At 49.8% G+C, this 22,814-nt stretch overlaps 1 protein-coding gene across 1 annotated transcript in view; it reads right to left on the bottom strand.

Moving 5' to 3' along the window:
* Window positions 1-22,605, bottom strand: part of hikeshi (heat shock protein nuclear import factor hikeshi) — a 41,963-nt gene extending 19,358 nt beyond the window's left edge. The window contains exons 1-3 of the mRNA XM_067985454.1: window positions 22,014-22,605; window positions 14,613-14,850; window positions 10,253-10,404 (exon numbers count right to left, since the gene is read on the bottom strand). Coding sequence (XP_067841555.1) covers window positions 10,253-10,404; window positions 14,613-14,850; window positions 22,014-22,043 — 420 coding nt within the window. The 5' untranslated portion in view covers window positions 22,044-22,605. The remainder of the gene's footprint in view (window positions 1-10,252; window positions 10,405-14,612; window positions 14,851-22,013) is intronic.
* Window positions 22,606-22,814: the final 209 nt, after the last annotated feature.

Genomic DNA, 22,814 nt, shown 5'->3' with positions numbered 1-22,814 from the left:
AGCTCTCTCTGCCTCCCACAGCGTGTATGTGCCTCTCTCCCTCCCTCCACCAGTATGCGTGTGCCTCTCTCCCTCCCTCCACCAGTGTGCGTGTGTCTCTCTCCCTCCCTCCCCAGTGTGCATGCGTGTGTGTGTGTCTCTCTCTCTCCCTCCCCAGTGCGCATGTGTGTGTGTGTCTCTCTCTCTCTCCCTCTCCCTCCCCCAGTGTGCGTGTGTCTGTCTCTCCCTCCCCCAGTGTGCATGCGTGTCTCTCTCTGTGTACATGCGTGTGTGTGTGTCTCTCTCTCCCCCTTCCCCAGTGTGCGCGGCTCTCTCTCTCTCCCCTCTCAGTGTACATGCGTGTGTCTCCCTCTCTCCCAGTATGCGAGTGTGTGACTCTCTCCCTCCCTCCCCCACCCAGTTTGCGTGTCTCTCTCTATCCTTCCCCCAGTGTGCGCGCGTGTCCCTCTCTCTCCCTCAGCGTGCATGTGTGTCTCTCTCCCTCAGTGTGCGTGTGCCTCTCTCCCTCCCCCAGTGTGCGTGTGTGTGTCTCTCTCCCCCTCCCCCAGTGTGCACGTGTGTGTGTGTGTCTCTCTCTCTCTCTCCCACCCCCAGTGCGTGTCTCTCTCCCTCCCTCCCCATGTGCGTGTGTGTCTCCCTCCGTGTGTGTGTCTCCCCCTCCATGTGTGTGTGTGTCCCTCCCTCCCCTAGTGTGTGTGTCTCTCTCACTTCCTCCCTGTGTGTGTGTGTGTCTCTCTCTCTCTCTCTCTCTCCCTCTAGCTCTCTCTGCCTCCCAGTGTGTGTCCCTCTCCCTCCGTCACCCAGTGTGTGTATGTGTGTCTCTCTCCCTCCCTCCCCCAGCGTGCGAGTGCTTCTCTCTGCCTCCCAGTGTGCGTGTCCCTCTCGCCCCGTCCCCCAGTGTGCGTGTCTCTCTCTCCCTCCCTCCCCCAGTGTGCGTGTGTCTCTCTCTCTCCCCCTCCCCCAGTGTGTGTGTCTCTCTCTCCCCCTCCCCCAGTGTGTATGTATGTCTGTCTCTCTCTCTCTCTCCCCCAGTGTGCGTGCGTGTCTCTCTCCCTCCCCCAGTGTGCGTGCGTGTGTCTCTCTCTCTCGCCCCCTCCCCCAGTGTGCGAATTTGTGTGTGTGTCTCTCTCTCTCCCACCCGCAGTGTGCGTGTCTCTCTCCCTCCCTCCCCATGTGCGTGTGTGTGTCTCCCTCCGTGTGTGTGTGTGTGTGTGTGTGTGTGTGTGTGTCTCTCTCTCTCTCTCTGCCTCCCACAGTGTGTGTCCCTCTCTCCCTCCCTCCACCAGTATGCGTGTGCCTCTCTCCCTCCCTCCACCAGTGTGCGTGTGTCTCTCTCTCTCCCTCCCCAGTGTGCATGTGTGTGTCTCTCTCCCTCCCCCAGTGTGTGTGTGTGTGTGTGTGTGTGTGTGTGTGTGTGTCTCTCTCCCTCCCCCAGTGTGTGTGTGTCTCTCTCTCTCTCCCTCCCCCAGTGTGCGTGTCTCTCTCCCTCCCTCCCCCAGCGTGCGAGTGCTTCTCTCTGCCTCCCAGTGTGCGTATTCCTCTCGCCCCGTCCCCCAGTGTGCGTGTCTCTCTCTCCCTCCCCCTCCCCCAGTGTGTGTGTCTGTCTGTCTCTCTCTCTCTCTCCCCCCTCCCCCAGTGTGTGTATGTCTGTCTCTCCCTCCCCCAGTGTGCGTGCGTGTGTCTCTCTCTCTCCCCCCCTCAGTGTACATGCGTGTGTGTGTCTCTCTCTCCCCTCCCCCAGTGTGCGCATGTGTGTCTCTCTCTCCCTCCCTCCCCATGTGCGTGTGTGAGTCTCCCTCCGTGTGTGTGTCTCCCCCTCCATATGTGTGTGTGTGTGTCCCTCCCTCCCCTAGTGTGTGTGTCTCTCTCTCTCTCTCTCGCTCTTTCTCCCTCCCCCAGTGTGCGTGTCTCTCTCCCTCCCTCCCCCAGTGTGCGTGTGTGTGTCTCTCTCTCCCCCTCCCCCAGTGTGTGTGTGTCTGTCTCTCTCTCTCTTTCCCTCCCCCAGTGTGCGTGTGTCTGTCTCTCCCTCCCCCAGTGTGCGTGTGTCTGTCTCTCCCTCCCCCAGTGTGCGTGCGTGTCTCTCTCTCTCTCTCTCTGTGTACATGCGTGTGTGTGTCTCTCTCTCTCCCCCTTCCCCAGTGTGCGCGGCTCTCTCTCTCTCTCTCCCCTCTCAGTGTACATGCGTGTGTCTCCCTCTCTCCCAGTGTGCGAGTGTGTGACTCTCTCCCTCCCTCCCCCACCCAGTTTGCGTGTCTCTCTCTATCCTTCCCCCAGTGTGCGCGCGTGTCCCTCTCTCTCCCTCAGTGTGCATGTGTGTCTCTCTCCCTCTCTCCCCCAGTGTGCGTGTGCCTCTCTCCCTCCCTCCCTCAGTGTGCGTGTGTGTGTCTCTCTCTCCCCCTCCCCCAGTGTGCACGTGTGTGTCTCTCTCTCTCCCTCCCCCAGTGTGCGCATGTGTGTGTGTCTCTCTCTCTCTCCCACCCCCAGTGTGCGTGTCTCTCTCCCTCCCTCCCCATGTGCGTGTGTCTCCCTCCGTGTGTGTGTGTGTCCCTCCCTCCCCTAGTGTGTGTGTCTCTCTCCCTTCCTCCCCATGTGTGTGTATGTCTCTCTCTCTCTCTCCTTCCCCCAGTGTGCGTGTCTCTCTCCCTCCCTCCCCATGTGCGTGTGTCTCCCTCCGTGTGTGTGTGTGTCCCTCCCTCCCCTAGTGTGTGTGTCCCTCCCTCCCCTAGTGTGTGTGTGTGTCTCTCTCTCCTTCCCCCAGTGTGTGTGTGTGTGTGTGTGTGTGTGTGTGTCTCTCTCTCTCCCTCTAGCTCTCTCTGCCTCCCACAGTGTGTGTGTCCCTCTCCCTCCGTCACCCAGTGTGCGTATGTGTGTCTCTCTCCCTCCCAGTGTGCGTATTCCTTTTGCCCCGTCCCCCAGTGTGCGTGTCTCCCTCTCCCTCCCCCTCCCCCAGTGTGTGTGTGTGTCTCTCTCTCTCTCCCTCCCTCCCTCCAGCTCTCTCTGCCTCCCAGTGTGTGTGTCCCTCTCCCTCCCTCCCCCAGCGTGCGAGTGCTTCTCTCTGCCTCCCAGTGTGCGTGTCCCTCTCGCCCCGTCCCCCAGTGTGTGTGTCTCTCCCTCCCTCCCCCAGTGTGCGTGTGTCTCTCTCTCCCCCTCCCCCAGTGTGTGTATGTCTGTCTCTCTCTCTCTCTCTCTCTCTCCCTCCCCCAGTGTGCGTGCGTGTGTCTCTCTCTCTCGCCCCCTCAGTGTACATGCGTGTGTAATCTCTCTCTCTCTCCCCCTCCTCCAGTGTGCGAATTTGTGTGTGTGTCTCTCTCTCTCTCTCCCACCCCCAGTGTGCGTGTCTCTCTCCCTCCCCATGTGTGTGTGTGTGTCTCCCCCTCCATGTGTGTGTGTGTGTCCCTCCCTCCCCTAGTGTGTGTGTCTCTCTCTCTCCCTAGCTCTCTCTGCCTCCCACAGTGTGTGTGTCCCTCTCCCTCCGTCACCCAGTGTGTGTATGTGTGTCTCTCTCCCTCCCTCCCTCCCCACAGTGTACGTGTGCCTCTCTCACTCCCTCCCCCAGTGTGTGTGTGTGTCTCACCATCTCTTTCTCCCTCCCCCAGTGTGCGTGTGTGTGTGTCTCTCTCTCCCCCTCCCCCAGTGTATGTCTGTCTCTCTCTCTCTATCCCTCCCCCAGTGTGCGTGTGTCTGTCTCTCCCTCCCCCAGTGTGCGTGCGTGTCTCTCTCTCTCTGTGTACATGCGTGTGTGTGTCTCTCTCTCTCCCCCTTCCTCAGTGTGCGCGGCTCTCTCGCTCTCCCCTCTCAGTGTACATGCCTGTGTCTCCCTCTCTCCCAGTGCGCGAGTGTGTGGCTCTCTCCCTCCCTCCCCCACCCAGTTTGCGTGTGTCTCTCTCTATCCCTCCCCCAGTGTGCACGCGTGTCTCTCACCCTCCCCCAGTTTCCGTGTGTCTCTCTCTCTCCATCCCCCAGTGTGCGCCCGTGTCTCTCACCCACCCCCACTGTGCCTGTGTGTGTCTCTCTCTCTCCCCCCCCGCAGTGTGCCTGTGTGTCTCTCTCCCTCTCGCCGTGCGCGCGCGTCTCTCTCCCTCTCCCAGTGTGCGCACGTGTCCCTCTTTCTCCCTCAGTGTGCATGTGTGTCTCTCCCCCTCACTCCCAGTGTGCGTGCGCCTCTCTCCCTCCCTCCCCCAGTGTGCGTGCGCCTCTCTCCCTCCCTCCCCCAGTGTGCTTGTGTGTCTCTCTCTCTCCCTCCCCCAGTGTGCGCATGTGTGTGTGTGTGTGTCTCTCTCTCCCACCCCCAGTGTGCGTGTCTCTCTCCCTCCCTCCTCATGTGCGTGTGTCTCCCTCCGTGTGTGTGTGTCTCCCCCTCCATGTGTGTGTGTGTCCCTCCCTCCCCTAGTGTGCGTGTCTCTCTCCCTTCCTCCCCATGTGTGTGTGTGTGTGTGTGTGTGTGTGTGTGTGTGTGCGTGTCTCTCTCTCTCTCCCTCTAGCTCTCACTGCCTCCCAGTGTGTGTGTCCCTCTCTCTCCGTCACCCAGTGTGTATATGTGTGTGTCTCTCTCTCCCTCCCTCCCCACAGTGTACATGTGCCTCTCTCACTCCCTCCCCCAGTGTGTGTGTGTGTGTGTGTCACCATCTCTTTCTCCCTCCCCCAGTGTGCGTGTCTCTCTCCCTCCCTCCCCCAGTGTGCGTGTGTGTGTCTCTCTCTCCCCCTCCCCCAGTGTGCGTGTGTGTCTCTCTCTCTCCCCCTCCCCCAGTGTGCGTGTGTCTGTCTCTCTCTCTCTCCCCCCCAGTGTGCGTGTGTCTGTCTCTCCCTCCCCCAGTGTGCGTGCGTGTCTCTCTCTCTCTGTACATGCGTGTGTGTGTCTCTCTCTCTCCCCCTACCCCAGTGTGCGCGGCTCTCTCTCTCTCTCTCCCCCCCTCTCAGTGTACATGCGTGTGTCTCCCTCTCTCCCAGTGTGCGAGTGTGTGACTCTCTCCCTCCCTCCCCCACCCAGTTTGCGTGTGTCTCTCTCTCACCCTCCCCCAGTGTGCACGCGTGTCTCTCACCCTCCCCCAGTTTCCGTGTGTCTCTCTCTCTCCCTCCCCCAGTGTGCGCCCGTCTCTCTCTCCCTCCCCCAGTGTGCATGTGTGTGTCTCCCTCTCCCTGTGTGCGTGTCTCTCTCTCTCCCTCCCCCAGTGTGCGTGTCTCTCTCCCTCCCCCAGTGTGCGTGTGCGTGTCTCTCCCTCCCCCAGTGTGCGTGTGCATGTCCCTCTCCCTCCATCCCCCAATGTGCGTGTCTCTCTCCCTCCCTCCCCTCAGTGTCGAGTGCATCTCACACTCCCTCCCCCAGTGTGCATATGTGTGTCTCTCTCTCCCTCCCTCCCCCAGTGTGCATGTGTGTGTCTCTCTCTCCCTCCCTCCCCCAGTGTGCATGTGTGTCTCTCTCTCCCTCCCCCAGTGTGCATGTGTGTCTCTCTCTCCCTCCCCCAGTGTGCGAATGCGTGTGTGTGTGTGTGTGTGTGTGTGTGTGTGCGTGTGTGTCTCTCTCTCTCCCTTCCCCAGTGTGTGTGTATGTCTCTCTCTCCCTTCCCCATTGTGTGTGTGTCTCTCTCTGCCTCCCAGAGTGTGCGTGCCCCTCTCCCTCTGTCACCCAGTGTGCGCGTGTGTCTCTCTCCCTCCCTCCCCGCAGTGTGCATGTGCCTCTCTCACTCCCTCCCCCAGTGTGTGTGTGTGCCTCACTCTCACTCTCTCCCTCCCTCCCCCGGCGTGCGAGTGCTTCTCTCCCTCCCTCCCCCGGCGTGCGAGTGCTTCTCTCTCTCCCCCCTCAGTGTACATACACGTGGGTGTGTCTCTCTCTCCCACCCCCAGTGTGCGTGTCTCTTTCTCTCCCTCCCCATGTGTGTGTGTCTCTCTCTCCCCCTCCATATGTGTGTGTGTGTCTGTCTGTCTGTCTCTCTCTCTCTCTCCCCCCTCCATCTGCGTGTCTCTCTCTCTCTCTTCCTCCCGTAGTGTGCGCGTGTCTCTCTCCCTCCCCCAGTGTGCGTGTCTCTCTCCCTTCCTCCCCGTGCGTGTGTGTGTCCCTCCATGTGTGTGCCTCCCTGTGTGTGTGTGCGCGTGCGCGTCCGTCCCTCCCTCCCTCCCTCCGTGTGCGTGTGACTCTCTCTCTCCCGCCCCCAGTGTGTCTCTCTCTCTCTCCCTCCCCCAGTGTGCGCGAGTGTGTTTCTCTCTCTCCCTCCCCCAGTGTGAGTGTCTCTCTCTCTCTCTCTCTCCCCCAGAGTGTGTGTGTGTCTCTCCCCCTCCCCGAGCGTACGTGTGTGTCTCTCCCTCTCCCAGTGGTGTGTGTGTGTGTGTGTGTGTGTGTGTGTGTGTCTCTCTCTCTCTCTCTGTCCCTCCCTCTAGCTCTCTCTGCCGCCCACAGTGTGTGTCCCTCTCCCTCCGTCACCCAGTGTGCGTATGTGTGTCTCTCCCTCCCTCGCCAGTGTGCGTATGCCTCTCTCACTCACTCCCTCCCCCAGTGTGTGCGAGTGTGTGTTTCTCTCTCTCCCTCAGTGTGAGTGTCTCTCTCTCTCTCTCTCTCTCTCCCCCCCCAGAGTGTGTGTGTGTGTGTGTGTGTGTGTGTGTGTGTGTCTCTCTCTCTCTCTCTCTCCCCCTCCCCGAGTGTACGTGTGTGTCTCTCCCTCTCCCAGTGGTGTGTGTGTGTGTGTGTGTGTGTGTCTCTCTCTCTCTCTGTCTCTCCCTCTGCCTCCCACAGTGTGTGTGTCCCTCTCCCTCCGTCACCCAGTGTGCGTATGTGTGTCTCTCTCCCTCCCTCGCCACTGTGTGCGTATGCCTCTCTCACTCCCTCCCTCAGTGTGCGCGCGTGTGTGCCTCACCATCTCTTTCTCCCTCCCTCCGCGTGCGAGTGCTTCTCTCTGCCTCCCAGTGTGCATGTCTCTCTCGCTCCGTCACCCAGTGTGCGTGTATGTCTGTCTCTCTCTCTCTCTCTCCCCCTCCCCCAGTGTGCGTGTGTGTCTCTCTCCCTCCCCCAATCTGCGTGCGTCTCTCTCTCTCTCTCTCTCCAACCCCCCTCAGTGTACATGTGTGTGTGTCTCTCTCTCCCTCCCCCAGTGTACGTGCACATGTGTGTCTCTCTCTCCCTCCCCCATTGTGCGTGCATGTGCGCGCCTCTCAACTCTCCCCCTCCGTGTGCGTGTCTCTCTCTCCCTCCAGCTCTCTGCCTCCCACAGTGTGTGTCCCTCTCCGTCACCCAGTGTACGTATGTGTGTCTTTCTCCCTCCCTCCCCAGTGTGCGTGTGCCTCTCTCACTCCCTCCCCCAGTGTGCGTGTGTGTCTCTCTCTCCCTCCCCCAGTGTGCGCATGTGTGTGTCTCTCGCTCTCTCCCTCCCCCAGTGTGCGCATGTGTGTGTGTATCCCTCTCTCCCTCCCCCAGTGTGCGCATGCGTGTGTCTCTCGCTCTCTCCCTCCCCCAGTGTGCGCATGTGTGTGTGTCTCTCTCTCTTTCTCTCTCCCTCCCCGTGTGCATGAGTGTCTCTCTCCCTCCCTCCCCCAGTGTACGTGCATGTGTGTCTCTCTCTCCCCCAGTGTGCGTGCGTGTGCACGCCTCTCATTCTCCCCGTGTGTGTGTGTGTGTGTGTGTGTGTGTGTGTGTCCCTCTTTCTCCCTCCCCAAGTGTGCGTGTGCCTCTCTCTGCCTCCCACACTGTGCGTGTCCCTTTCGCTCCATCCTCCAGTGTGCATGTGTGTGCCTCTCCCTCCCTCCCCTCAGTGTGCATGTGCATGTCTCTCTCTCCCTCCTTCCCCCAGTGTGTGTGTATGTGTATGTCTTCCACCCCCAGTGTGTGCGCGTCTCATTCCCTCCCTCCCTCCCTCCCTCAGTGTGCGTGTGTCTCTCCCCCCCTCCCTCAGTGCGTCTGTGTGTGTCTCTCCCCCCCGCAGAGTGTGCGCGCGTGTCTCTCACCCTCCCCCACCAAGTGTGCGCGCGTGTCTCTCACCCTCTCCCACCAAGTGCGCGCGCGCGTCTCTCACCCTCCCCCAAGTGTGCGCGCGTCTCTCACCCTCCCCCACCAAGTGTGCGCGCGTCTCTCACCCTCCCCCACCAAGTGTGCGCGCGTCTCTCACCCTCCCCACCAAGTGTGCGCGCGTGTCTCTCACCCTCCCCCACCAAGTGTGCGCGCGTGTCTCTCTCTCCCTCCCCCCACTAAGTGTGCGCGCCGCGTGTGCCTCTCTCCCTCCCTCCCCTCAGTGAGCGCTGCGTGTGCCTATCTCCCTCCCTCCCCTCAGTGAGCGCCGTGTGTGCCTCTCTCCCTCCCTCCCCTCAGTGTACATGTGCCTCTCTCCCTCTCCTCAGTGTGCGTGTGCCTCTCTCCCTCCCTCCCCCAGTGCGTGTGCGTATGTGCGTGTCTCTCTCGCTCTCCCTCAATGTGTGTGCATGTGCCTGTGTGTCTCTCTCCGTGTGTGTGTGTGTGTGTGTGTGTGTGTGTGTCTCTCTCTCTTCCTGCCCCAGTGTACGTGTCTCATTCCCTCCCTCCCCCAGTGTGCGCGTGTGTCTCTCCCTCTCCGTGTGTGCCTGTGCGCGTGTGTCTCTCCCTCTCCGTGTGTGCCTGTGCGCGTGTGTCTCTCCCTCTCCGTGTGTGCCTGTGCGCGTGTCTCTCCCTCTCCGTGTGTGCCTGTGCGCGTGTCTCTCCCTCTCCGTGTGTGCCTGTGCGCGTGTCTCTCCCTCTCCGTGTGTGCCTGTGCGCGTGTCTCTCCCTCTCCGTGTGCCTGTGCGCGTGTCTCTCTCTTCCTGCCCCAGTGTGCGTGTCTCATTCCCTCCCTCCCCCAGTGTGCGCGTGTGTCTCTCCCTCTCAGTGTGTGCCTGTGCGCGTGTCTCTCCCTCTCCGTGTGCGCATGTGTGCCCCTCCCCTCCCCTCATTCGTGTGCGTGTGCCCCTCCCTCGTGTGCCCCTCCCTCGTGTGCGTGTGCCCCTCCCTCGTGTGCGTGTGCCCCTCCCTCGTGTGCCCCTCCCTCGTGTGCGTGTGCCCCTCCCTCGTGTGCGTGTGCCCCTCCCTCGTGTGCCCCTCCCTCGTGTGCCACTCCCGTGCGTGCCACTCCCGTGCGTGCGTGCGTGTGTGGCCCCCTCCCCCTCCCCCTCCCCCTCCCCCTCCCCCTCCCCCTCCCACTCCCAGTTTGTGTTGCTCTCACTCCCCTCCTCCCCCCCTAACCCCGTTTGTGTTGCTCTCTCCTCCTCCCTCCCCGTTTCTGTCGCGCTCTCTCCCCCCATCCCCCCCAGTTTGTGTCTCCCTCCCCCCACCCAGTTTATGTTTCTCTCTCCTCCCACCCAGTTTATGTTTCTCTCTCAGGACTGACGAAGTTTCCAGGCGACTTTCGTTGGCCTATATGCCGCCATCCTCACAACCGACAATGAAGTGGCGTGTTCCTAACAAGAGGGAGACCAGCAGGGCCCAGACGACGCAGTTTGGTTGCAAGCTATGACAGCCAGGGTACTGTGCTTGTATGAACCGCGTATACAAGGACAGTTTCTTCCGCGATGCCAACAGCTGCGCTCGGGAGACCAATCGCCCATTCCGGTAGACTCCCGCCTAAAGCACGAGTGTTGGGAACCCTAGGCCCAGGGCTGATTAACAGTTTTGACTACATTTTCCTCTAGCTGCATCATTGAGTATGTACAGCTCCCTTCTAAATTCTTTACAAACTCATACTGTCTCCTATCCATTTTCTGCATTTGTACAATTAGAGAAATGTAAACAGTACCAATTGAGTTAATAGCTGTGGGGGCTTTAACAGAAATATCTTATGTACTTCACAGGCCACCTCTTCAATGAATGACAATACCCTGAAAAGGTCCATTAAAAAAATCTACAGCTTTCTGAATATCTCTATATTATAACTGACATCAGCTCTACCATAAGCAATTTTTTCACATTATAAATGTACTGCCCTCCCACCAGGCAGGAGATTAAGATAAAATATATTAAAACTTCAGAAATGGTAAATGTGAGGTGTCAATGTAACGTTACGGTTTGTAACTTTATCTATACTATAAATGCCAACAATACCTTTAACTGATAATAAAGAATCAGCATCGTAGGATACAAGTTACTTGCCAATATAACCAGCAACCAGAGCCATTTTCTGGTATTCCAGGCAGGGCAAATCTAATCTGATATTTTCAAAATGATGCATTTGCACACTGAGATGATTTGTAAACTTCACATTCAAAAGTGATTTTTTTTCAGCTTAATACATCCAAGTCGTCTGAATACCTTAGTTATTGTATTTACCTGTGTAAATGAATCAACTGTTGATACAGCTGCACTTGCTACTGGAGTTTGCTGAGTCAATAGTTCCATAGGTTCCACGGAGATCCCAATTTGGGCAACGGATTGAGTTTGTGCAATATTCATCATTCCAAAAGGATGCTGGCCACCTTCCTCTGCAAGGAGATGTACATTCCTGATATTATATGTAATTTTTCATCAAAAATACAGATCACTGCAATGTAAACTCTTTTCCAAGCAAATGTAAAATCATAGAAACAGAACTGTAACACAATGAAGCAGTTTAAAGCTGAAATGATAAAAACATGGAATTATTAACAGAGTTCTTTTAACCACCAGTGCAAAAATTGCACTATGGTATCAATTTGTTTAAAAAGTATAGCATTAAGACATTAAGCAATAGAGAAAAAAAAAATCAGGATACGATTAGAATATTTGAATAGTCTAAGCAGCAGAGAAAATAATTTGTAAAAGCACATTTTTATACGACAGTCAAATGCCTCAATTCAATTCTATCCGTTCCAGATGAATTTGGCAACTTACAGAAATACTTAATTTAACCCATTATTAAAAACATCCTTATACTACAGGATCATAATCTTATTGATTTATACCTTCGCATTAGTTAAAGTTTTGATATATACATGACCTTACATTTTACTTCCTTCAGTAAATGCATCAAATTTGGACCATAAGGAATGTTATGGGGGTATCAAGATGAGGTCCAGTAAGAGATACAAACAGTGAGCAATCAAGGTACCACAAGCTGCTTGGGAAGTATTTTTAATACGTAGGTGTGCAGATACATGCACTACAATCCATTCTGTCCATCCACATATTAAATACCAACACTGGTGGGTTAGCAGGAATGGTTAAGATTATACATTTTAATTGGCATATTATTGGAGGTGGAATTCTAATGTTAGCAATTCCACTACAAATTAAACTATACAATTTTTTATGGGGAAGTTAACAGTTCAATAAAATAGCTTTACTTTTTTGATAAAGTGAACTGATACACTTATAGTATAATTCTAGGTTGTCCAGTTGGTAAAGACACTGGTCTGTGTGGAAATAAACCAAACAGATCAAAAAGGTTCCAGGTCCGTGCTGAGATAGCAGATCTCAACTGGGAGTGGAGTGCTATAATTCATCTCTGTGTCCCTGGGGAGATGGGAGGAGAACAAAAGTCAAAGTTCCATTCCCAAATACTATCAAGAGACCACTTCCCCTCTTCTTGAAATAGTTAAACAGCCCACTAGCACTCATTATCTAACCTCATTCTTGAAGAATGGACACTTGAGCAAGATACCATAGGAAGGCTGGTGCCCATGAAACCCCAGCAGTCAGTGATTTTAGGAGATAAGAAGAAAAAATTTAAAAGGGAAAACCCTCCAGTGGCTGGAAGGAGGTTATGGTTGTCAGGGGCCAGTTAGCACATTGTGAATGGAGCTGAACAATCCCTCTAACAATGAAGCAGCCCATGCCAGCCTACAGAAGGACCTGGATAACATCCAAGCTTGGGTTCACAAGTGGCAGGTAACATTCGCACCACATAAGTCCCAGGTAATGACTATCGCCAACAACAGAAAGCCCAGCGATCTCCCCCTGACCTTCAATGGCACCACCATCAAGTCCCCCACCATCAATAACCTAGGGCACACCACTGACTAGAAGCTGAACTAGATCAGCCATATTAACACCTTGGCTACAAGAGCCGGACCAAGACTGGGTACTCTGCGACAAGTGGCTCACCTCCTGACCCCTCAAAGCTTCTCCACTATCTACAAGACTCAAGCCAGAAATGTAATGGAATGCTCACCACGCGCCTTGCTGTCTATAGCCACAACAATCAAGAAGCTCGAGCAATTCGCTTGATTGGTACCCCTACCACTGAACTTAATATACACAGCCACCACCGCACTGTGGCTGCATTATGTACGATCTACAAGATGCACTGCAGCAACTCACCAAGGTTACTTTGGCAGCTCCTCCACTGTGACCTCTACCACCAAGGACAAAAGCAGCAATGCACAATTACCTCCAAGTTATATATCATCCTGACTTGGACATATATTGACATTTCATCCTCAGTGCCGAGTCAGAATACTGGAATTCCCTACCTAACACCTTTGTGGGAACACCATCATCAGAAGGACTGCAGTGGTTCAAGGAGAAGGCCCACCGTTACCTTCTCAGCACAATGAGGGATAGGCAATAAATCTAGTCTTGCCAGCATCATCCACATCCCGAGAACAAATAATACATTTATATTTTCAAGTGATTGAAGTATTCATAGGGAAGGCAATAGGGTTAAATGAGAACAAAATAATCCCAACAACCAAAATGAGACAAGCAAAAGTGAGGGATATAAAAGCAAATACAGATAAAATAAAATATTTTACTACCCACTGCTACCTAACCTGCCAGATTTAGAAGTTAATGACTAGCGAACTTGAATGGACAGCCTTTTCAAAAGATATGCATAAATATCTGGTAGTGACCTTTGATTTAAATAGGATATGGATAGCTTGTTGAGGAAAGTCACATGGTATTGCATTCTATTATCATTTTAGTGAGGCAGGAAGGAAGACAAATGTAGCATGACCACATTGGCTGAATATGGAAATAAAGTATAAATTTAAAAGCCCAGCAGAAAAATGTGCTAAAAGATACAAACAACAGGATTTAGAAAGTTTTATGTTTTCATTTGGCACAGAGATCTAGGAAAGGATGCTCAACTTTTCCAAAGATACACCAGATGGCATCTGAGATGGAGACACTATTCATGGAGATGCATCTCAGCAAGCTTAGCAATGCAGGATGTTGACCTTATATGTCAGTTAAGAGGCAGACATCCAGAGGTATCTCATTCTATTAACAAGCATTGTGACACTAGAAAACTGTTGAACTGTTTGTCACATAAGAAATAGGAGCAGGAGTAGGCCATCCGGCCCCTCGAGCCTGCTCCGCCATTCAACAAGCTCATGGCTGATCTTCTACCTCAACGCCATTTTCCTGTAATATCTCCATACCCCTTGATGCCTTTAATATCTAGAAATCTATCGATCCCTGTTTTGAATGAAATCAATGACTTGAGCCTTCATAGCCCTCTGGGGTAGAGAATTCCAAAGATTCACCACCCTCTGAGTGAAGAAATTTCTCCTCATCTCAGTCCTTAATGGCCTACCCCTTATTCTGAGACTATGACCGCCCCCTAGTTCTAGACTCCCCAGCCAGGGGAAATATCCTCCCTGCATCTAACCTGACAAGCCCTGTAAGAATTTTGTATGTTTCAATGAGATCACCTCTTATTCTTCTAAACTCTAGAGAATACAGGCCTAGTCTACTCAATCTCTCCTCATACAACAGCATCATGAGTCTTGAATATCCTTTATAAAAGATTTACTAACATTCTAGATAATAAGGAATTGTAGTCAATGTGACAAGTAGTCACTCCTCCAAGCAAGCAGCCCATGCAGTGTGGGTTGTCAGATGAGCCCTCCAATCATCTGAGAGGGCATTAGATTTTTTAAGGCCATTAAACAAAAATCTAAATACAGGTTTATCTATAAAACTATTCCTTTAGAGATATAATTTTCAGACAAAGAATGAAATGGAATATCCCCCACGCCTCCAGTTTATTTGGAATTGTTAACTGGAGTAAAATACAATTTTCCGTAACAGTGATGAGTCAGTTTGGTGGCTTCTGATCACAGTGTCCATCTCTCACGGGAGGAGGAAAGGCAATTATACAAGGCACCCTATTAATCATCACATCTTCAATTACAGTTGCCCAGTCAGAGCTAGTTTAACAGTTTTTTCCAAACTTTAGATATTGCAATTCAGTTTTGCTCAACAAAATGTCAACTTAGATCAGTGATTGCATTCTTGCCTCCGAGACAAAAAGGTGTGGTTCAAGCCCCACTCCATGACATAAGCACATGATCTAGGCTGACACTTCAGGGCAGTACTAAAGGGAGTGCTGCATTGACGGAGGTGCCATTTTTTGGATTAGATGTTAAAACGAGGCCCTGTCTGCTTTTTCAGGTGGACGTAAAAGATCCCATGGCACTATTCGAAGAGGAGCAGGGGAGTTCTCCTGTATCCTGGCCAACATTTATCCTTCAACCTACAGCATTAAAACAGATCAACTAGTAATTTATCTCGTTGCTGTTCGTCGGACCTTGCTGCGTGTAAATTGGTTGCTGCGTTTGCCTACATAACAGTAACTACATTTCAAAAGTAATTCATTGGCTGTAAAGCACTTTGAGGTGTCCTGAGAACATCCACATAAATGCATAATCTTTTTCTATCTCAGTTAATAAAAGAGTCACCACATTGAAATGCCACTTCTACTTACCTGTCTTTGAGCCTGATATTTTGAAGATCGCACTAGGTTTTTCATTAGTAATGAATCCCAGCAACTGCCACACTGGCATTCCACTCTTGTCTGGATATGAGAAATACACAGATCCTCCTGCTCCTACAGGGAATGGTGTTGTCCCCAGCATAAAGACCACCACATGATTCACATTCTCATAATCAGGAAGGTTAAATACAAATTTCCCCTCTGCAACTTGTTGTGCATTTGTCTGCACCTGGACAAGGGAGAAAAACTCATTAGTGGACACAGAATAGAAGAAACATAAAACTGAGATGTATTCCAGCGTTTGCACAAACACAGTGGTAGAGAAGAGTTAAAAAGTGGGGAAGACACACAGAAATAATTACAGAAAGAGAGGTACAGATTTTCTTTTCCATTTTATCCAAGAGCATAGCCATGGGAGATCAATTAGTAGCAGTTTGTTATTCTTGCAATGTTTACACAAACACACAATTTGGGCTGTCTACTTTTTTTAAAAAAAAGGAGTGGCTCTAAGAAGATGATAGTAAGAAAGCCAACATTTTTCTACTATGCACAGTGGTGTCCCATTACATAGTATTTACACCACAGAAACAGGCCATTCGGCCCAACAGGTCTATGCCAGCGTTTACGCTCCACATGAGCCTCCTCCTATCAAGGTATCCTATTCCTTTCTCCCTTATGTACTTATCTAGCTTCCCCTTAAATGTATAAATGCTGTTCGCCTCAACTACTCCATGTGGTAGCAAGTTCCACATTCTAAACACTCTGAGTAAAGAAGTTTCTCCTGAATTCCTTTTTAGATTTATTGGTGACATCTTATATTTATGGCTCCTAGTTTTAGACTTCCCTACAAGCAGAATCATCATCTCTGCATCTACCCTGTCAAACCCTTTCATAATTTTGAAGACCTCTATCAGGTCACCGCTCAGCCTTCTCTTCTCTAGAGGAAAAAAAGAGCCCCAACTTGTTCAGTCTTTCCTTATAGTTAGAACATCTCAGTTCTGGTATCATCCTTGTAAATCTTTTTTGCACCTTCTCCAGTGCCTCCATAATCTTTTTTGTAATTTGAAGACCAGAACTGAGCACAGCACTCCAAGTGTGGCCTAACCAAGATTTCATATAAGTTTAAAATAACTTCTCTGCTTATGAATTCTATTCATCTAGAAATGAACCCCAGTGTTTTATTTACATTTTTATGGCTTTAATAACCTGACTTGCTACTTTTAATGATTTATGAATCTGTACCCCTAAATCCCTTTACTCTTCTATCCTATTTACATTTAAAACTCTTATTTTCCAAGGAATAGGTGGCCTCCTTGTTCCCACCAAAATGTACCACCTCACACTTACCTATATTGAAATTAATTTACTATTTACACGCTCATTCTGCAAGTTTGTTAATGTCTTCTTGTATTCTGTCACAGTCTTCCTCAGTTTAACTATACCCCCCACCCCCAATTTGGTGCGGTCCGCAAATTTTGATATTGTACTTCCAATTCCTGAGTAAAAACAATTTATGTAAATGGTGAATAGCAGTGGTCCCAGCACTGATCCCTGTGGAACACCACTGCCCACCTTCTGCCGGTCTGAGTAACTACTTTAAATCCGTGATTATTGCAGGAAATAGTAGCAGTTATTACAGCATTCTAATCCAAAGATAACACATCTACAGAAAGGGATAAAACCCTACAAAAAATGTTAACAGCTGATTTTGTGCTATTCTTTTTACATGTATAATCCTAAGCAACTTCAAAGTGCACTACGGTAAGACTTTACTACCTTATGCGCTCTGAAACCACTAAGTGTCGATGGATGTTGTCTATGTGGACTTTGAGAAGACATTTGATACGGTTCCGCACAAGAGATTATTAGCAAAAATAAAAGTGCATGGAATTGGAGGTAATCTTTAGATATGGGTTGGTAATTGGTTGGGAGACAGGAGATAGAGAGAGAATGTACTTTTATTGGCAGGTTGTGATAAGTGGTGTTCCCCAGGGAATGTGTACTAGGGCCTCAGCTTTTCACCATACGCATCAATGACTTGGATAAAGGAATAAAGAGTTGTATACCCAAGTTTGCACATGACTTGAAGCTAGGAGGCACAGTAAGTTCTATAGATGGAGCAGGAAGTTACAAAGGGACAAAGACAGATTAAATGAGTGGACAAAACTAGCGCACAGGTACAAAAAGTAATCAAAATGGCTAATGGATTGTTGGCCTTTATCTCAAGGGAGTTCGACTACAAAGGGAAAGAAGTTATGCTTCAGCTGTGCAGAACCTTGGTCAGACCCCATCTGGAGAATTAAGTTCAGTTTTGGGCACCAACCCTCAGGAAGGATATATTGGCCTTGGATGGGATATAGCGCAGATTCACCTCCCAAATCTGTGCTCATCTTTCCCACAACTCCATGTTTGAACCCCTCCAATCAGGTTTCCATCCCTGCCACAACAGTGAAATCACCCTTAGGATGTCATGTGACTTTGATATGTGACTGTGACCATGATAAACTATCCCTCCTCATCCTTCTCGACCTGTCTGCAGCCTTTGACGTGGTTGATCACTCCAACCTTTCTCCTCAACTGTCCAGTTGGGTGGGACTGCCCTCACCTGGTACCATTGCTACCTATGCAGTTGTAGCCAGAGAATCACCTGCAATGGCTTCTCTTTCCATTCCTGCACCATTACCTCTGGAGACCCCAAAGGATCAATCCTTGGTCCCCTCCTATTTCTCATCTACATGCTGCAACATCATCCGAAAACACAACGTCATGTTCCACATGTACGCTGACAAGTCAGCTCTACCTCACCACAACGTTGCTCGACCCCTCCACTGCCTGTGTTTTGTCACGCTGCTTGTCTGACATCCAGTACTGGATGAGCAGAAATTTCCTCCAACTAAATATTGGGAAGACTGAAACCATTGTCTTTGGTCCCTGCCACAAATTCTGTCCCCGAGCCACTGACTCCCCCAACCCTCTCCCTGGCCACTGTCTGAAGCTGAACCAGATCATTTGCAACCATGGCGTCCGATTTGACCCTGAGATAAGCTTCTGACCACATATCCACTCCATCACCAAGATTTCCTACTTCCACCTCCGTAACATCGTCCGTGTCCACCCCTGCCTCAGGTCATCTCCAGCTGAAACCCTCATCCATGCCTTTCTTACCTGTAGACTTGACTATTCCAATGCTCTCCTGGCTGGCCTCCAGTCTTCCATTCTCCATAGACTTGAGCTCAGCCAAACCTCTGTTGCCCATATCCTAACTCGCACCAAGCCCCGTTCACCCATCACCCCTGTGCTCGCTGACCTACTTTGGCTCCTGGTCCAGCAACGCCTCGATTTTAAAATTCTCATCCTGGTTTTCAAATCCCTCCATGACCTTGCCCCTCCCTACATCTAAACTCTTCCGGCCCCACAACCCTCCAACATCTCTGCGCTCTTCCAATTCTTGCCTTTTGCGCATCCCTGATTTTAATCGCTCTACCATTTGCAACAGTGCCTTCAGCTGCTTAGGCCCAAACCTCTGGAATTTCCACCTTCAACCTCTCCGCCTCTCTACTTCTCTCTCCTCCTTTAAAATGCTCTTTAAAATCTCTCTCTTTCTCCAAGCTTTTGGTCACCTGTCCCATTATCTCTTTATGTGGCTTGGTGTCAAATTTTGTTTGTTCCTGTGAAGCGCCTTAGGATGTTTTATTATGTTAAAGGCACTATATGAATGCAAGTTGTTGTTGTCATCATCATATGATATTAGGCCTTAAAAGGTTAAGATACAAGGACAGATTGCATAAACTTGGCTTGTATTCCCTTGAGTTTAGAAGGTTGTAGGGTGATTTAATTGAAGTATTTAAAATGATAAAGGGATTCAATAGGGTAGATATAGAAAAACTATTTCCTCAGGTGGGGGAATCCAGGACTAGGAGGCAAACCCACCCACCAGTGAGGTGACTGGGATTGTTTTGTCATGTTAAAAGGTACTATATAAATGCAAGCTGTTATTGTTCATTACATTGATGTTGATTTGTATGATTGGTGGTGTTCTTTTAAATTGATTTTTTTTTAAATTGATTTTTTTTTAAATCTCTATCTTGTAGAATTTATTTTACTATGAAAACATAACAGGAAGGAATTTGCTGGAGCTGGGCATTTTGCCCGGTTAGTTAAACTTTTTCCTGTACTCTTCAGCTCAAAATTTTTTTCACCCTGTAAATTGCTGGAGATGCAAGGGCAACGTGGCGCCTGGGACCTCGGTGAACGACAGGGCCAACAGTGAATCTCCTTAACCAATGAGATTTGAGGATTGAGAAATAAACAGAGGAAGGTCTGAGAGGAGGGTGAATTCAATATCAAATCAAGTACAGAAAGAGAAATAAAGAGAGGGAAAGAAAGAATGGATATGAGAGAGAAAAAAAAAATTAAAATTTAACATTTTTAAAGATCTCCAGAAACAAGGAACGAGATTTCACACTTTTAATTGTTCACTTTCTGGGCCAGAGAGGTTGATTGGCAGTCATTTAACAATTATCATGTTGTTAAAAAAGGGCACTTACACTATTAATTACTAGACTTAACTTTCTGTGGCGAGTTTAATAGGCAATTAACATGCAAATGCAGCAACTTCATGAAACTCATGGGGAAGCTAAGGGCAAGATGCATCTTCACAAAGCTAATCGTCCAGCAACTTGTGGCAATTCTTAATTCACTGAGTATCTCTTCTTCACCACAAGTTGCTGGCCGATTTGCACGTTAATAACAGCGTGCGTTGTTCACACGCCGTTATTTTTTCAGCAAATTCTGACCAAACTTTGTCATGTCTAGAAGATATATAGTCGTCTTATTTTCTACAGTTATACAAACTTTCTCAAGGTGTATTCGAGAGGAGAGAAAACACTGCAGATCACACCACAATTTCTATTTGCTTTACTAAGACTAGTGCACAGAATCAAATATCATGAAACTCAATAAACTTAATTTATAGAATTTTAGGAAATCATATAGGCTGACACATCTGCCAATTCACAGGCAAGAAATCTGTAAAACCTGAGTAAGAGTGGGTAAAAAAAATTTGAAAATTAGTTGAAAAATCTGGAAGTATTGCAGCCTGCACTACCTATCATACAACAACAACAACAACTTTGATTTATAGAATGCCTTTAGCGTAGAAAACATCCAAAAGGTGCTTCACAGAAGTGTAATCGGACAAAAACTAACACGAGCCAAAGAAAGATATTAGGAGTAAATAAAATCTTGGTCAAAGAAGGAGGTTTTAAGGAGTGGCTTAAAAGAGGAGAAGACGTGGAGAAGCAGAGAGATTTCCAGAGCTTATGGCCTAGATGGCTGAAGGCGCGACCGTCAATGGCGGGGCGAACACAATTGGGGATGAAAAATTGGCCAGATTTAGAGGTATCCTGAGTTCTTGGAGGGTTGTATGGCTAGAGGTTACAGAAATAGGGAAGGACAAGGCCAAGAAGGGATTTGAACACGAGGGTGAGGATTTTAAATTGGAAGCATAAGGAACCAGGAGCCAATGTAGATCAGTGGGCACGGGTGATGGATGGGCAGGACATGGTATGGGTTAGGATACGGGCAGCGGAGTTTTAGATCGCTGAAGTTTATGTAGGGTGGAGAACGGGAGACCGAGCAGGAGAGCACTGGATTAGCCAAGACTGAAGGTGACAAAGGCATGGATGAGGGTTTCAACAGCAGATGGGCTGAGGCAGAAACCGAGAGGAATAACATTATGGAGGTGGAAGTATGTGGTCTTTGTGATGATGAGGATATGGGGTCCGTAGCTCAGCTCAGGGTAAAAAAGGACGCCGATGTTGCAAAAAGTCAGCTTCAACACGAGACAATAGCAGGGGAGGTGAATTGAATCAACAGCAAGGGTACAGAGTTTGTCACGGGGACCAAAGGCAATGGCTTCGGTCTTCCCAATGTTTAACTGGAGAAAACTGCGGCTCATCCAGGACTGGATGTTGGACGAGCAGTTTGATAACACAGGTGGTGGAGTGTTAAAGCTGGGTGTTTTTAGCCTATATGTGGAACCGGACTTCAGATGATGTCATTGAAGGGCAATGTGTAGATAAAGAATAGTATGGGGCCAAGGATAGATCCTTAGGGGACTCCAGAGGCATCAGTGAAGGGGCGGAAAGAGAAGCCATAGATGGAGATGCTCTGGCTACGATTGGATAGGTAAAAGTGGAATCAAGCAAGGACGGACCCATTCAGCTGGACAACAGAGGATAGACGTTAGAGAAGGACGGTGAGGTCAACTATGTCACAAGCTGCAGAGAGGTCGAGAAGGGATAGTGCATCACAGTCACAGATGATGTCAGTTGTGACTTTGATTAGCACCATTTTAGTGCTGAGGCAGGGCAGAAACCTGATTGGAGAGATTCAAACATGGAGTTGCAAGAAAGATGGGAATGGATTTGGGAGGCATCAACACATTCAAGGTCTTTATAAAGGAAAAGGAGGTTGCATATGGCAATAGTTTGCAAGGACAGTGGGTTTTTTGAGGAGGGGATTGATGATAGCGGTTTGAAAGGGAGGGGAACAGTATTTGAGGAGAGGAAACCATTTACAATGTAAGCAAACAGCAGGACCAGGAAGGGAAGTTAGGTAGTTACAGTTTAGTGGGAATGGGGTCAAGAGAGCAAGAGGTGGACCTCATGGACAGGATGAGCTCGGAGAGGGCGTGAGGGGAGTTAGGAAAGAAGCAAAAGATGTGGGTTCAGGGCTAGGGCAGGCAAGAGGAGGAGGAGCGGGTGCAGCAGAGACAGCTGAACAGATGTTTACCACTAAGATTGAGACCAAATCCATGAGCTCCTTGCACTTGAGGGGAGGGTGAAGGGGGCACTTGAGGGGAGTCTTTGGAGACAGTTTGTAGTAGAGAAAAAAAGCCAGGTGTTATCTTTGCATTCCAGAGTGATCCTGGAGGACTGAGCGGTTTTGGCAGAGGACTGTAAGACCCAATAGTGTTTGATGTGGTATAGCCAGATGTTGTACAGCTAGCGATGGATGGCAAAGCTATCAATGCACCAGATACATTTAAATCTGCAACCTTTGGGTTTGAGGGAGCAACGATGGGAGCTATAGGAGACACAACTTTTTTTTTAAAAATGCCTTCTTCCCTTAAATCTACAGGTAATTTAGAAGCTCCAACAAGCACAAACGCCAAGCACTTCCCAAAATATGTCAATGGTTAAAACAGAATTAGTCAATTGATCAATTTCAAAACACAGCTTTTATTCTTCCCTGCTTTCAACAATGTAACTTTTCACAGATTCAAAAGTATTACCTCGCTTTTATCACCCAAAAAGAATGTTTAAAAGAAACTATTAAATCCCAATTGTGCGTGCAACGTGCACAAGTGTTGCATCAAAATAAACTTACCAATCGACCCGCAACCAAGCATCCGAACATTGTCTCAGCAAATGCGCCGTCCCTCTGTGATAAGAGCCCAGCTCTCGCCAATCTCTGACATGTCAGTGTCTCACTGTCGCTGACCGATCGTGCTTCGCCCCACGGCCACTTATCGAGAACGACAGAAGCTTCTCGAACCCACAATGCCTGGAAGCAGCGCCGCCACCGCAGCGACCACCCTCCCGACCTTTCACACCCGGAAACAGTTTGCAGACCACTGAGGCCATGGCAACCGAATATGCCGAAGGCCGCGGACTCCAGCGAAGAGTCGCTCCCACGGTTTTTTAGTTCCTTTTCACCGATTACAGTAAGTAGCCTTTTTTTTTGAATATACGCTAAATTCCCTAACTCGTTACAGTTACTTCCCAGCAACTTTTAATCCTTTGTTATTTATTTCGTTGACGTTTGACTCCTGGTGAAATTTGATTCTACTACAGGTTCTCCAGCAAAACGAACTGTCATCACATAAATATCACAAGAAAATGCTCTCTTTAAATTAAGTGTAGGGTCGGTCCACGTTGTTTTGGAAAGTTCCATGTGCCGGATTCGTTAAACATGAAGTTAGGTTCTGAAGGTTGTGCTAACAGATGTGGAACCGTTTCCAGCTGCGCGTGCGTAGCCTGACGTTTCCAACTGCGCTTGCGTGGCCTGACAGACGCGCCACGTCTGGAATCTCTATGGTATTACATACTGAATACTTCACACTTTAAACGACAGCTCCTGCTTTCTTTTTGGTAATTGTAAACAATTTTACAACACCAAGTTATAGTC

The sequence above is a fragment of the Heptranchias perlo genome, chromosome 6 (assembly GCF_035084215.1).
Source record: "Heptranchias perlo isolate sHepPer1 chromosome 6, sHepPer1.hap1, whole genome shotgun sequence".
NCBI lineage: Eukaryota > Metazoa > Chordata > Chondrichthyes > Hexanchiformes > Hexanchidae > Heptranchias > Heptranchias perlo.
This window is presented reverse-complemented; position numbering and strand designations above follow the sequence as displayed.